The sequence below is a fragment of the Myiozetetes cayanensis genome, unplaced genomic scaffold, assembly GCF_022539395.1.
Source record: "Myiozetetes cayanensis isolate MyiCay16 unplaced genomic scaffold, myiCay2020 scf22, whole genome shotgun sequence".
Classification (NCBI taxonomy): domain Eukaryota; kingdom Metazoa; phylum Chordata; class Aves; order Passeriformes; family Tyrannidae; genus Myiozetetes; species Myiozetetes cayanensis.
Genome location: NW_026087434.1, coordinates 1,047,586 through 1,061,675, shown reverse-complemented (window position 1 = coordinate 1,061,675; position 14,090 = coordinate 1,047,586). Strand labels below are relative to the sequence as shown.

The window sequence follows — 14,090 nt, the reverse complement described above, 5'->3', positions numbered from 1 at the left end:
AAACCGCAATTTGTTTTAATTTATGTTTTTCCGTCCTCGCCTGGTGGTTCCTGGGATCTGCCAGGAGTCTGCCAGCAGAGCTGCTGTGGGGAGCGGGGTGGTGGGCGCTGGTCCCCGTGAGGAGGGGGGACACGGGCTGGGGGGTGGGTGCAGACCCTCGGGGGCACCGTGGCGTGGGTGGACTCTGCCCCAGGTCTGGAGAGGAGGTTCCCATTCCTTCCCATTGCCCCTGGGCTATGTGCTGTGTCCCCCAGGAAGGGAGGGCAGGGATGTTCCCAGGGTGCTCGTGGTTCCAGGGAAGAGCATCCCTGTGGCACGGGAGCCCCCCCAGCCCGGAGCTGCCACTGAGGCGAATTCCTGAAGAAACATCTCCGTGAGCAAGGGTGAGGTGGGGGTGGGAGCTGCCGTGCCTGCATCCCATCGGGCAGGGATGGGCCCAGCCCTTTTCCTGGGACAGCATCCCCTGTGGAAGCTGGGAAGCTGGCTCAGCTCAGGGTGGGGTGTGCAAGCACACACACATGGAGCTGCCACATCCCACCCAGCAGCGGCCCCTGGAGCTCCCAAGGGATTTGCACTTCCACAGAGCAAGCACGGAATCCCCACGAGCTCAGCCGGCCCCAAGCCCCCATTTCTAATTACAGGAATTGTGACTCTGCAATCCTCTGGGAATGGTTGTGCTCCAGAGGCTCCAAATCCAGGCGGGAGGAATCTGGGCCATGGGGCAGGACTGGGAAGGGCTCTGAGCCACCCGGGCTTCCCGGTGGATCTGCGGTGGGAATGCTGCCATCCCAGCTGGCAGCTCCTTGTGCCATGGAGGGCATGCAGGGAGCTGGGGCTTTCCAGGGAATTCTGCCTCGCTCTCGGCTGCTCCGTGATGGGAATGTGCCCCGGCGCTGCCGGGCAGGGACACGGGCAGTGCTGGACAGAGCCCGGCTCCTGCTGGAGGCAGGGTTGGAGCAGCAGCAAACCCCGTCCCTCGGGATGGGCACGGAGAGCCCTGCAGAAGGTGGCACAGCAGGGCCTGGCTGCCCTGGTGTCCCCATCCCGTGGGAATGCCCAGCTGGCTCTGGATGCTTCCTGGGCTCCCACTCACACACGGAAAGGCCACTGGAGCCCTTGTCCTGGCAGTGCTGAGGCAGAACACGCTGGGGGCTCCCCCAAACCGGCTCAGTGACACCCCAGGGGATTCCTCGTCCCATCCCAGGGACACACTCGGACACGGCTCCTGCTCTGGCACAGCAGGCAGGAAAGCGGCGCTGGAGCTGCTGATCCTGCGCCACACCTGGAGGGAATTAGGCCGCCCGTTCACCTCCCTGCAAAACCTTTTGTAGAGCGAATTCCTGCGGTTTCCCATCGCAATTGCTGCAAATTATACGAGCGCTGCGTGTTTTGCTCCAACGGGAGCGCGTGTGCTGCGCCGACCTGCCACTGTGCAAGGCCCCCGGAGAGCCTGCCACAGCCCCTGCAGCTTCCCTGCTCTTCTCCTTGGGTTTTCCGCCTTGTCCTGCAGGATTCTGGGGGGTCTGGCCACGGTGGGCTTTGGGATCGCTCCGGTTGGGATGAGGAGCAGATGCGTTGTGTGTGTGCACAGCTGGATGCGTCCCCACGAGGGTGTTCCCAGGGTGATGTGCTGCGTTCCCAGGGTGATGTGCTGCCCTCGGGGGGCTCTTCGGGACCCCCCATGGCCCTGGGGGCTCCAGCCTGGGTGCCAGCGCTGTGGTCATGTGTGTGCACGCACACGGCATGCATGTGAAGCCATGCGCACAGCCATGTGCTTTCCGTGCCTGTGCGTGTGTGTTTGGGCAGTCCCGCCCGCCCCCGGCCCCGCTCAGCCCCCGGGAATGTCCCCAACCCCGGGGACCCCCCGTTATCCCTCCGGGCCTCCCGGGACGAGCGAGAACGGTCCTCCAAGGCTGCCGGAGCGTCCCCGCTCGGCGGTGCGAACCACGTGACTTCCGGGCGCGGCGGCGGAAGGCGGAAGTGCCGCTGTGGCCGGTGCCGGTCGGGGCGGGCCCGGTGGGGCCATGGCGGGCACGGGCGGCTGAGGGGGCTGGGGGCACCGGGGGGCACCGGGGGGAGCAAAGGGCTCCGAGCCGGCCGGGGGGCGCGGCCACACACCGGGCCCCCCCTCGCCGCGGGGACCCCCCCGCCGCGGGCCATGGCGGCGGCGGCGGGATCCAACTGGGGCTTGATCATGAACGTGGTGAACAGCATCGTGGGCGTGAGCGTGCTCACCGTGCCCTTCTGCTTCCGACAGGTGAGCGCCCCTCCGCGCCCCCCCCCGGCGCTGGGGGGCTCCCCGGGCGGGGAGGGGGTCCCGCCGGTGCCCCCCGGGCTGGGGGGGCTGTGCCGGGCCCTGCCTCGGCCAGCGCAAAGACCCCGCGCGGGCGCTGCCCCGCTCCGGGGTACCCGGGGGAGGGCGGGCAGAGGCCACGTTTGTCCCCCCGGTCCCAGTCTGGGGGTGTTTCAGGGGTTGGCAGAGGAAAGGCAGCAAAGGGAACGCTGGAGACTCAGACCAGGCCTCTCTTGGACCAAACAGTGCGTTTCTCTTTGTGGTGGGGTCTCCAGCTGTTTTCCCCTTCCCCGGGGTCTCCAGCTGATCCTTCCTGCCCTTCTTACGAGGAGATGGGAAAACTGAATGAAAACCCCCTCCCCGGGACCTGCCCCATCCCCAGGGCCCTCCCTGGCTCAAAGCAGTGGGAAAAGGGCAGCTGGGATTGGGATTTGGGCCTGTTCCAAGTCACCTGCTTCAAAAGTGCCCCGTGGTTCCCACCCTGTGCAGACAGGGAGGCAGGAGAGGAGCTGGGTGAAGGGTTTGGAATACCAGGGAGTGGTTAATTTACTGAGCTGCAGCAGGGCTGGCACCCTGGGGTCTGTCTGTGCTCCCTGGGCCTGCTGGGGGATGAGCCAGGGGGGAAGTTCTGCTCCCCAGCCCACTCCCAGTTCACTCCTGGGAGCTTGAACGGGTGCAGCTGAGGGCTGTGGGAAACAGGAGCGTGTTCCCTGTGTCCTTGGGCATGGAGAGAGTGATGTGGAGCTGGTGGGAGGGAAGGGAGGCAACTCTGTGAAACGGGGAAAAGCGTGGCTGGAATTACCTGGGGGTGCTGAGGGAGGGCCTGACCCCTCAGCTCCCCCTGCTCTCTCCCCCTGTGCTCTGTTGCAGTGTGGGATCGTCCTGGGGGCTGTGCTGCTGATCTTCTGCTCGTGGATGACCCACCAGTCCTGCATGTTCCTGGTGAAATCGGCCAACCTGAGCAAGCGCAGGACCTACCCCGGCCTGGGTGAGACCCCCAGGCTGCCCCCCAGCCCCCAGGCTGCCCCCCAGCCCTCCCTGCCACACCTGCAGCGTGGCCTGGGCCCCCTGATCTCCATTCCCCACCAGTGCTGCTGGAACAGCCCATGTTTTCCTGCTGCACTTTCTGTTCTCCCCCAGGGCAGTGCCAGGGTCTGATCCTGCCCCCGACAGCCCTGCTGATGGTGCTGAGCTGTTCTGGCTCCCCAGGGCAGGGGAGGAGGTGCAGCACTGCCTGATCCAAACCCCAGCTCCCGGGAGGCGTCTGGGATGAATTCCTTGTGGATCTGGGATGAGTTCCTTGTGGGTCTGGGCACGAGTTCCCTGCCGGGACGGCGGGTGCTGCCAGCCTGGCACGGAGCTGGGCTGCCTGGAGCCGAGTGGGAGCTCCTTTGTGGCTCAGCAGAGAGGAAACAGGGCGAGCTTCCAGGGGGTCCAGAGAACAGAAACATCTGGACGGTCCCTGGGTGGGTTTTGGCAGGGCCTGGCAGTGCTGGGAGCCCGTGGCCTCTCCTGGAGTCCTGACTGACCTGGGGGGCGGGAGGAGGTGAGGGGGTTCCAGTGCTCTCCGCTGGCACGTGAAACAGCAGGAAAAGCCGCCTTTTCCTCATTCTCCCTTGTTTCCCGCGGGAGGAGGGCGCTGGCTGGCGCTGCCCTGGTACAAGGGCTGACAGATGGGTTTGCTCCTCCCTCCGGGTGCTCGCGGTGCTGCTCCCGGGAAGCACATCCCGGCTGTAGGAACGGCAGAGCTGGAGCAGCCCCGTGGTCTGGGGGTCGTTGTGATGCCGAGGGGAAGGGGAGCCCCTGTTCCAGCTGCCAGGGCTGCCCCCCCGGCCCCCTCCCCGCGCCTTTGTGTGCTGCTTCCCGCAGGACACGCAGTCCCCTCCGCCTTGGAGCGCATCCCGGGAAGAGGGATCCTCTGCACGCTCCTGAGCCAAGGGGCTGGAATACACAGAGGGCCAGTAATGCTTCCCAGCTTCCTCCTGGCACGGGGGGCTGGCAGTGGTGCCCGGGCAGGGGCAGCCCCAGGAGCTGCATCCCAATGCTCCGGGGCCGGGCAGCTCCACACAGACCCCCTTTGTCCCCGCGGGCCGGCCCGGGGACATCTGCGGGCACTGCTGGCAGCCCCGGGCCGATGCCGTGGGAGGAGTTGGCAGCTGAGCCGGGGAGGAGAGTTGTGCCCATTCCCCTGGGGCGGGCACAGAGGAGGGGCTGGCCCGGGCTGGGGCTGGGGCTGGGGCTGGGTCATCACTGCTGCAGGGAGGGGCCTCGGGGGGTGTGTAGGCGAGGAGGGAAGCAGGATGCAGTTCCCACATGGACGTTAACCAGGAGATGGCTGAATCCCTCCCCTTCTGGCTGTTCAGGGGCTGGGCTGGCCCTGGGGCAGCTTGGCCCCACAGGGGAAGGGGCCAAAGCTCCATCCCAGGAACCACTCTGGGTTTAAAAGGCTTCTCTGACTCCTGAGCAGGCTCAGCTCTGCCCAGCCTGGGCATCCAGAGGTCCCATTCCAAGGATTCCGCTGTTCCGTATCTTTTACAGTCGTCGTCTCCTGGAGAAGATAAAGGATCCAATTTTTCCAGTGTCCCCAGGTGGGGATGTCAGGTGTAGCATTAGGAGCCACGTTCTCATTGAACATCAGTTCCAAACAGGCCAGGGGATGGGTTGGTTCCAGCCCCACCAGTGGCTGTGTCTGTATCCAGGGGCACCTGGCTGTGTGTGCCGGAAGGATGGAGCGCCGTCGGATCCTCCCGGAGCTCAGCCTATTAATACCCATCTCCAGGAGGGATATTTTCCTCTTACTCACTCCTGTCCCTCCTCCCAGACCCTCTGTGTGTGGGACTGGCCCCCCCAGGGCAGTTCCTTTTCCCCCGTGGTGTGGATTCCCAGAGGAGGCCGGGGTGGCCGTTCCCAGTGCCCGGGCGCCGTGCCCGGTGGCGGCTGTCCCACGGCCCTGGCACCGAGCCAGCAGCTATTTCGGGTGCTCCCCCCCGTCCCCGCTCGGGGCTGTGGGTCCCTGCCGTGCCTTTTGCTCGTTCTGCGGGAGAACATCCCGTTTCCTCAGTTTTTAGCTCAAAGCGGAGTCCAAAGGAATCAAGAGTTGAAGTTAATATTTAAAACAGCAGAAGAAGCTTCCAGAAAGGATCCGAGTTTGTTTGCTGGCGGGCTCCAGGAATGCTGGGCTGTGCCTCGAGGGGAGGCAGAGGGGACTCCAGGGTGGTGGGTTCATGCTGGCCCTCGGCTGACAGATCTGGGCACTGTGGTCTGGGGTGGGAGCTCTCCGTTCCCATTCTGCCCAGTAAGGTCTAAAAATAGAAGCGGAGTTTTCTTGGCATTGTCTTTTTTTGAGAGAAAACCCAATGATTTAAGGACTACTGAGCATTTTCTGCTCCAGCCCAAGGATGGGAGGGGGGGGAAAAAGCAAAGCTTTGGCAGCGGCCCTTTGGTGTGGGTTGGGAGCACTGGGTATTCTGGGAATGGGATTGAACGTTCTGGGCACCAGCTCAGCTCTCCCAGCCAGCCATGTCAGGCGGCCCAGTTCGAGGGGGAAGATAAAAATAAAGAGGGGAGTTGGATTGGAATTCTGCACCACTTCAACTTTTGCCACACAGAATCTCGTACAGGAATATTTTCTCTCCCATTGCCTTTAATGGCTGCCATGTGTGGCTGCTGCTTCACACCACTTCTGGTTTTAAATAGAAAAAAAAGAACCTGCTCGCTGGCTTCTCCTCAGCTTTGTTCCTGTCTTATGTGGTTTTCAGTTCCCACAGGGAATGGCTGAAAAAGAAAGTGGGAGGGTGAGGCAAACAGCCCCCAAACACCAGCGGTGGGGCCCTGCTGCTCTGCCCTGTGTCACTGGTAGTGTGCAACTTTGAACTGACCTCTGTGCCCTGTTCCAAGCCTTTCTTTGACTAACTTCCACTTTTTTTTTTTTTTGTTTCTCCATTCTATGCCAGCATTTCATGCCTACGGAAAAGCAGGAAAAATGTTGGTGGAAACAAGGTAAATCTGCTGCTTGTTCAAAGCATGAGCAGTTTGGGTTTGTTTGGGGAAAACTCCTGCTCTGAGCCTTGTCCTCCTTCCTTCCCCTCCTGCCTCCTGGAATGTAACAGGAGCCTGAGTGAGATCCCCAAGCCCAGCTCACAGGTGTCACCTCCAGCCTGTCCCACCCGTTCCCAGGCGGAGGGAGCACAGGAGTGGGAGAGAGCTCATCTCCTGCTCTGCTGTGAAATCCCAGGCATGTCACTCGTGGCTGTTGTCCAGGGGTGACATCCGTGCTGAGCGTGCTGTGAATGAGTGGGAGGGGGAGTGTTTGGTTCCTTGGATCCATGGGTCTGCTCTGGTCCTGCCCATCCCTGCTGTGAGATGCCTTGAGGGGGAATACTGTCTCCATTTTGGGACGGACTCTGCTTCCTCCCATGACCCCAGTGCAGTAGAAGCTCCCTGCAGATCTCAGGTGATGGGACATCCTCACAACCCTGCTTTTTCCAGCAGGGATTCTTTTCCAGGCATCTTGAACCCAGGCCAGGCAGTGGTGGTGGCTCCTTCCCTCACCCCAGCTGCAAACTGCTGCACAGCACTAAAAATACACAGAATATTCCTCAGATGTTACTTGTCCGTGCAAGCAGTGGCTGCAGTTGCCACAAGGATGTTCTATAATTGGAACTGGGAAGGAAAGTGGTCCAGGAGTGGGAGGAGAAGCAGTTCATGGACAATCTTTTCATTAAAGTGTGGTCCATTGTGTGGAGAGACATTGGAGAGCCCACTGGATATCGAGATTCATGGCAGGGCCCTGCTGTGGGGTGTGGGCACCAAGAGCCTCGTGCTGATTATTTCAGAGGTTTTTCCAGGAATTGAAGGAGTTCTTGCCATCTCCAAGATTGGTTTTTGGAGTTTGTCTGGTTTTTTTTTACCCATGGCTCCAAACAGCAGTTAAACTAGTGCATGGTCTGTTAGCAGAGTTACATCTCCAAGGTGTTTAGTGTGGACAGGGGTTCTCTGATGGTTCCTTTACTGGGATTGAGTGCAGAAAGGTTGTCCTGCCCTTCCCAAGGTCCTCCTAACCCGTCCCTGTTTGTGTTTGCAGCATGATTGGGCTGATGTTGGGCACTTGCATCGCTTTCTACGTCGTCATTGGCGATTTGGGCTCCAACTTCTTCGCGCGGCTGCTCGGATTCCAGGTGAATAAATCCCACCTGCCGTGCACACGGTGCTCCCAGATCTTCCTCTGAGCTGTGTGTTCCTTGGATACAGCATAGCTCCTGCCTTGGAGTGTGCTCAGCACCCCACTGGGGTCCCCTCGTGGAGAGCTTTGTGGGATGCCTGGAGCACGGAGCCTTCGGCTCTGGGAAGTCCTGGAAGCCCAGACATATGGTGAACAATCAGCTGTAAAACTCCAGTAAGGCATTTCCATCAAAGGAATTCTTTTTAACTTGGTCCCTTATTAATTCTGGAGCAGATTCCTGGGGGAGATGATGCTTCCTGCCTTGATTCCTGCCCCTGTGGGTAGTGACAGGCAATTCCTCTGCCTGAGCTCTCTCCTCTCTAGTTCAGGAGGAATTTTTGTCCTGTCCCTGGCTGTTTTGGTGGCCAAAGTCATTGTGTTCCTGCCTCCTCAGCCGTGTGATGAGCCTGGTGCTGGCTCAGGATGCTCGGAGGCAAGAGGTGCTCCTCGTGGGCATGGCTGGAAGCTGGTACAAGAGCCATGCAGGGAAGCTAAAGGACGTTTGGGAAGCAAAATGATTTTTGGTGGAGCTGTTATCTGTGCTGCCTGATGCTCCTAAGCTCAGATTAAGGGACTGTGAAGTTAGAAAAGATGCGTTGAGGCCGCAGCCAAATTAGGTATTAAATATTTCCGAGTGTTCTGCTTTAATAAATACAAGTGTGAGGCTTTGATTAATTTTCTGGACCGGAGTTTCCAAGACTTCAATCTCTCGTCTCCCCAAGTAAGTTTAGTTTTTATTTAATTGCGTGAAAATACCTAAATAGCTTGTGCTGGATTAGCATTTAACCCCCCTCCCACCCCCAAATTCTCCTGCCTCGGACCTGTCACACACTGCAGAGCAACAGTGGCACCCAGTGACTGTCTCAGCTCATCACAGATGGAGCCCAAGGAACGTTGACTTTGCAGCATCGGATCTTTAAACACCTGCAGACACAGAATTTCACATTTTAAAGCTGTTTCTCACTCTGGGAAAATGAACCACGCCATGGTTTGCTTGTTTGGTGGATGTTTTGGGTGTCCTCCCTGCTCCAGGTCTTTATGCAGGTCCCTTTTCCAGGTGTCGGGCAGTTTCCGGATAGTCCTGCTCTTCGCTGTCTCCCTGTGCATCGTCCTCCCCCTGAGCCTGCAGAGGAACATGATGGCCTCCATCCAGTCCTTCAGTGCCATGGCTCTCATCTTCTACACTGTCTTCATGTTTGTGGTGGGTATGGACGCTGGGGCTCCTGTTTTCCTGTTGTTTTAACTCAGGTGTTCCCTGCAGGGGCAGCCTCCAGTTTAAAATGTCCTTCCTGATAATTAATGCTGGGAATAACAGGGGACCGGGGTGCCTGTGCTCCTGAACTGGTGCAAGTGGACAGGTTTTGTTTGTTGGACAGCACTTCTGTTTCCTCAGCTCCATAAGCTCTGTTTTGGCACTTGGTGTGCACTTGTTCTTAGAGGTTTCTAGAAAATATGTATTTTTATTTCTTCCCTGAGCTGGATAGACTCTTGACCGTTTTGATGCCATAGGGGGAGTGGAATGATGCCCAAACTGGCCTGTTTGGCTCTGCCAAGCACTGTTTCCTCAGAGGTGAAAACTGAATTTTGCTTTTTCACAACCACTTTCACTTCCTGGATGCTCCTGTGGTTTCCTCATGGAGCCCCAGCCTCGTCTCACCCAAATTTCAGGACTGGAAGAGCTGGAAGGAAAGGGAGGAGTAGAAATTCTTTCTGTGCAACTTTTCTAGTAGGTTGTGCAGGGTCACACCTTGGAGCCTGCTTCCACAGGGAGGTGTGGAACATTCCAGGAGCTGTACCTTTAAGAAGCCCACAACATTCATGAGAGTTGGCTGCACCAAAACATCATCTCTGGGGATTAGAACCCCCCCATCCAGGGATATTATAAACAGGCATTCAGACATATTTACCTTCTGCTTCCTGTGCAACCCAACCCCTGCCAAATCCTGCGTCTGTGACAAAGGAGCTCCCCCGCCTCGGCTCTCCCCTTTTCCATGAAGTTTATCCTTCTCTTTGGTGAGCTGGTGTTGTTAAATGCCTCTGGAGAAGCAAGTGGGATCCTGTTTTGGGATCCTTTGCTGAGCAGGATCCTGCAAGGCCACTGCCGCTGCCTGTTTGGATTTAAAAACACATTAAAAATTGTGCAGAAGAGGCTGCTTTGAACAATAATTCTCACAGTTAAATGTGTCAGTGGAAATTGCCCCCCCCCCCCAATGCGTGCTGTGATGTCTGATGGCATCAAACAAGGGGGAACGTCACAGATCCTTTCAAATCCTCCCTGGGATCCTTGGTGGCCCTTGGAGCTCGGTAGGTGGGATGGGAGCTGGGGCTGAGGGGCTGCTGCCAGCAGAGCTGCCACACACTGCCTGTTATCCCAGCCCCAGAATTCCTGCTGTTTGGAGCTGTTTGGGGCTGGACCCTCACCCCTGCTCTCTCCCTTGGCTGCAGATTGTGCTGTCATCCTTCAAGCACGGGCTCTTCAGCGGGCAGTGGCTGCAGCGAGTGAGTTACACGCGCTGGGAGGGCATTTTCCGCTGCATCCCCATCTTTGGAATGTCTTTTGCCTGTCAGTCGTAAGTACCTGCCATTCCCACCCCTGGCAGTTGTTCCCCCAGTGAGTTTCTGTGAGGGCAGAGGGTCAGGGGGATCTGCAAGGGATAGATACCATCTGGTTTGGTGTTTTATTTTCATCAGAGTATTTTACAGCCCACTGAAGTTCAGGCTCTCATTCAGTCGTGACCCTTTTGTTACCAAGACGGGAGGGAGTTACATTTCACCTGGGAGTTATTGTAGCTGAGCAACACGAGACTGCCTGGGACAAACAGCTCCTCAGTGTGACACACGGGGCTTGTGGTGCAGCTGCAGGAGGGATGAAATTCCCCCGGTTCTTGAAGGGAACACTGTAGCACCAGGAAAGGCAGCAGTGTCACCCCATGGCTGCAGCGTCTCTCCCAGGGCAGTGAACGCTGGGGGCTGCGCTGCTTCCCCAAATTCCTTGAAGAACGCTCAGAAGATGGCACAGTTGTTGGCTTTGAAGGGTTGTTCCTGCATTTCCAGTTCCCTGTTTTTAGTGGAAGGAGGTGAGAGCAGACCAGGCTATTCCATGTTTCCCGCAGCATTCCCTGCTGCACCGAAATGGCACATGAGCACTACATGCCTGGCCAGAATCGTGACAGCTCCAAAGGGTGTAAATCCAGCCCTGGACACAGGAAGGATTGGCCTCCTTCAGGAGGACCATCCTCCTTTGGAAGCCTGGCAGAGCTGGGCTTCCCCCCTGTAGTTCCAGCAAACGGGTCTCATGCCAACAGTAAATGAATGTGACAGATAAAATTTGCTCAGGCTGCTGTGTTTACACCCACTGCAAGATCCAAATCATCATTTTCCACTTACTGGCTCTCTTGGCAGCTCAGATCCTACCCCGGCTCCAGGCTTGCTGTTTAATGTCTCCATCACAACTGGCAAAGAGAATTGTGTTCTCCTGCAGCTTTACCTTGTTAACAAATCCCTTTTATTTTTTTTTTTCCTTATGGTATCCACTCAGGAGTACCCAGCAGAATTTTCCTGCGAGTTGGAAATGCAGGGAAATGCTTTGGTCTGGACTAGTGTGTGTGGACCTAACTATAGGCTCCATGGCAGCAGTTATGTGGCAAACCCAATCTAAAGCTGGGTGTTTTTTAACAAGCATCAGGAAAATACACTGTCCTCCAGCCCAGGCAATATTTTGTATATATACATATATATGTTTTATTTCTTTTTTTAATTTATATATATAATTTCTCTTTTTATATATATTTTATTTCTCTGTGTATTCTCAGCTATGTAGATTTAATTTGGCTAACCTCTGAATCACCTTTTTAACCATCCCACACACTGCAGAGCCTCCATGCTTCCAGCCTGGATGTTTGGCTGGACCCTTCCCCTCAGGGGCAGAAGTTTGGGACGTAGTCAGTTAATGTAATGGCTGTGGTGAGGGCAGGGAGGGATCCCAAATGGAGAGACTCCCGGGAAAGCCGTCCTTGCTCCTGGCTGGTAACTGCAGCCCTGGTGGGACAGAGCTGACATGCTCGGCCTCCTTTGTGCAGACCCATCTGATGTTCAGGGATTAAGGGTTAAGGATCTTTCTGCCTGTCCTCAGCCTGACACACTTCTCTGGGAATGGCTTCGTGCCCACTGGGACCAGGGATACCCCTGCCCATCTTCCCATCTCCCTGCAGGCTCCCCACGCTTCTCCCCAGAGTTCCTTCAGTAACACGAAGCCAGGATGCAGCCACTTGAATTAAGTAACAAGAGGTTAATGAGTTGCTAAAATATGCACCTGATGTCAGAAAAGGACATTCCTCACGCTTTCCAAGGCTGTAAATACCCCAAATCCCGGGGAATCGGCGCTCTTGGCTTTCTGTGAGCGGAGCTGAAGTGGGACAGGCGCTGCGTTCCGTTCTGTTTGTTTAACTTTGCCTTTAGACAGGGGGATGCTCCAACCTTCTTCCCGCTTTTCCTCTGTAAACACTGTGTTGCTTTAATTATCAGCACGGAGAGCTCCAAGAACAATAATCTCCGGCGCTGGGGCTGGCCCGGAGCCACCCGCGTTCCCGGGAACAAACGGTCATTCATTTTGCAGCCCTTTCCGAACCCCAGTGTTTACATCACACGTTTCGCTCCACGTGGTGGGGTGGGGAGAGCAGGAATATTTTTGCAACACTTAAAAGTTATGAGTGTTCTGAAATCTCTTGGCATTAGCAGTATAAATTGTGGAATAGCAGCGGGTGTTTATGCTCCGGAGCAGGAAGGTGTCAGGGATTTGTCGCTGCTGGGCTGAGGCAGGGAACGGGCTGGAAATGAGGGTTTTATCTCTTTTTCTGCAGGTTTCCTTAAATAATTTACCCTTTTCTACAGCCAGGTCTTGCCTACCTATGACAGTTTGGATGAACCGTCTGTCAAAATCATGAGCTCCATATTTGCTTCTTCCCTAAACGTGGTCACCACCTTTTACATCACGGTAGGAACTTCCCCTTCTCTTCCCTTGCCAGAAATCTGGAGGGGCCAGAGGGACGAGGATTTATCTACAGCTGGGGCTGGTTTCTGCTTATCTGTATTTATTCTGACAGATAAGTTGTTGTGCTGAAAGCAGAGTTATCTGGGAGGGGATGAACCCGACAGCACAGGGCGCTTTCGGAGAGTCCAAATTTTCAGCGTGGCACGTTTTCCTTGGGTGGAGGCAGAGTGGAGGCCCAGCTCTTGCCAGGCTCAGCCTGGAGCTGGGGATGCTTCCCAGAGTTTGGGAGAGCTTTTTTCAGGCTGTTGTGAAGGAAGTTATGCCTCATAAGGCAGCAGTTAATAGAAGTGGGTTAATAATTCCTGAGGAGAGCTCTGGCCCATGAGCCAGGTTGCTGCAGGGAATCACGAGAGCCCCTCTGTCGGAGAGGGACAGTCCATGGGCCTGGCAGCAAGGAGAGTGTGTCCTCCAGGAAACACTTGCTTTTAGGCAGGTCCTACTGTTCATTAACCACCTGTCCCAGCTTTTGGGGGTGCTGGGGTTGCTGGCAGGTTTCCCATAGAGGTGACCCCACGCTCCCACCTGGCTGCTCCAACGGGACATCACCGTCCTCCCCACTTCCATAAGGAGCACGTGAGAAGTGCTTTGGAGTCCAGCCCACCCTCTCCCCTCCCCAGGTGGGCTTCTTTGGCTACGTGAGTTACACCGAAGCCATTGCTGGGAATGTCCTAATGAACTTCCCTTCCAACCTGGTGACGGAGATGATCCGAGTGGGATTCATGATGTCGGTGGCAGTGGGGTTCCCGATGATGATCCTGCCCTGCAGACAGGCACTGAACACCCTGCTCTTTGAGCAGCAGGTAAGATCCCTGCGTGGCCTGGGCTGCCTTGGTGTGAAACTTGCTTTTTGAAAGGTTCTTTGTGACTCTTGTCCTCTGACTGGGCCCCAAACCTGTCTTGGTTCTGTGATACCCCAGTGACAGCAGCATGGGGCAGGTACTTGCTATCCAATGGAACAAACCCCCAACTCCATAAAATCCTCAGTGCCCTGGGTGTGGTGACAGAGCAGCAGGGGCCTGTGGCCATCTCTAAATCGTCCTCTGTAGAGTGGTTAATTCCTGGGACTTGGAGGTTCGTGTCCTCTCCTCAGAGGAATTCCACGGGCAGAAGGGCTGGAGTTCCCAGGCTGAAGCCCACATCCCATGGCTGCTGCTCCCGGCTCTGCTGGGGATTCCAGCTCTGGCACAGACGTGTTACACAGCTCAGAGCCGAGGTTCCCTCAGAAAGAGAGAGAAATGTGCTTTTGGAAGCAGTGAAGCCTCCTCATTTCCTGCTGCTCCAGCTGCCGTCCTTTTGCTGGCCAACTCACTTTGCATTGAGCTCCAGCTCCTGTTCCCGGCCTCGGAGCCCAGCCCAGCCCCATTTCTTGTTGCTTCCATGTGTGCCTGCTCATTCCTGCTCCATTATTCTCAGCCAGCACCTTTGTCAGCAGCCCTGTCCCCTCTGGGTTCGGGTGTTCCCTTCCTCCAGTGCCTCCTGGGCCACGGTGCCAGCCCAGAGCGGAGGCGGGCGGTGGGATATGGGGT

At 56.9% G+C, this 14,090-nt stretch overlaps 1 protein-coding gene across 3 annotated transcripts in view; it reads left to right on the top strand.

Annotated features, from left to right (window-relative positions):
• Positions 1-2,086: 2,086 nt before the first annotated feature.
• The window catches only part of SLC38A10 (solute carrier family 38 member 10), a 29,815-nt gene continuing 17,811 nt past the window's right edge, over positions 2,087-14,090 (top strand). For 2 of the 3 annotated variants that reach the window (XM_050319308.1, XM_050319306.1), the window contains exons 1-8: positions 2,087-2,257; positions 3,164-3,281; positions 6,247-6,292; positions 7,377-7,470; positions 8,572-8,715; positions 9,960-10,084; positions 12,405-12,507; positions 13,182-13,364. In XM_050319308.1, the coding sequence (XP_050175265.1) occupies positions 2,159-2,257; positions 3,164-3,281; positions 6,247-6,292; positions 7,377-7,470; positions 8,572-8,715; positions 9,960-10,084; positions 12,405-12,507; positions 13,182-13,364 (912 nt within the window). In that variant the 5' untranslated portion in view covers positions 2,087-2,158. The remainder of the gene's footprint in view (positions 2,258-3,163; positions 3,282-6,246; positions 6,293-7,376; positions 7,471-8,571; positions 8,716-9,959; positions 10,085-12,404; positions 12,508-13,181; positions 13,365-14,090) is intronic. The other variant, XM_050319309.1, reaches the window with a different exon arrangement.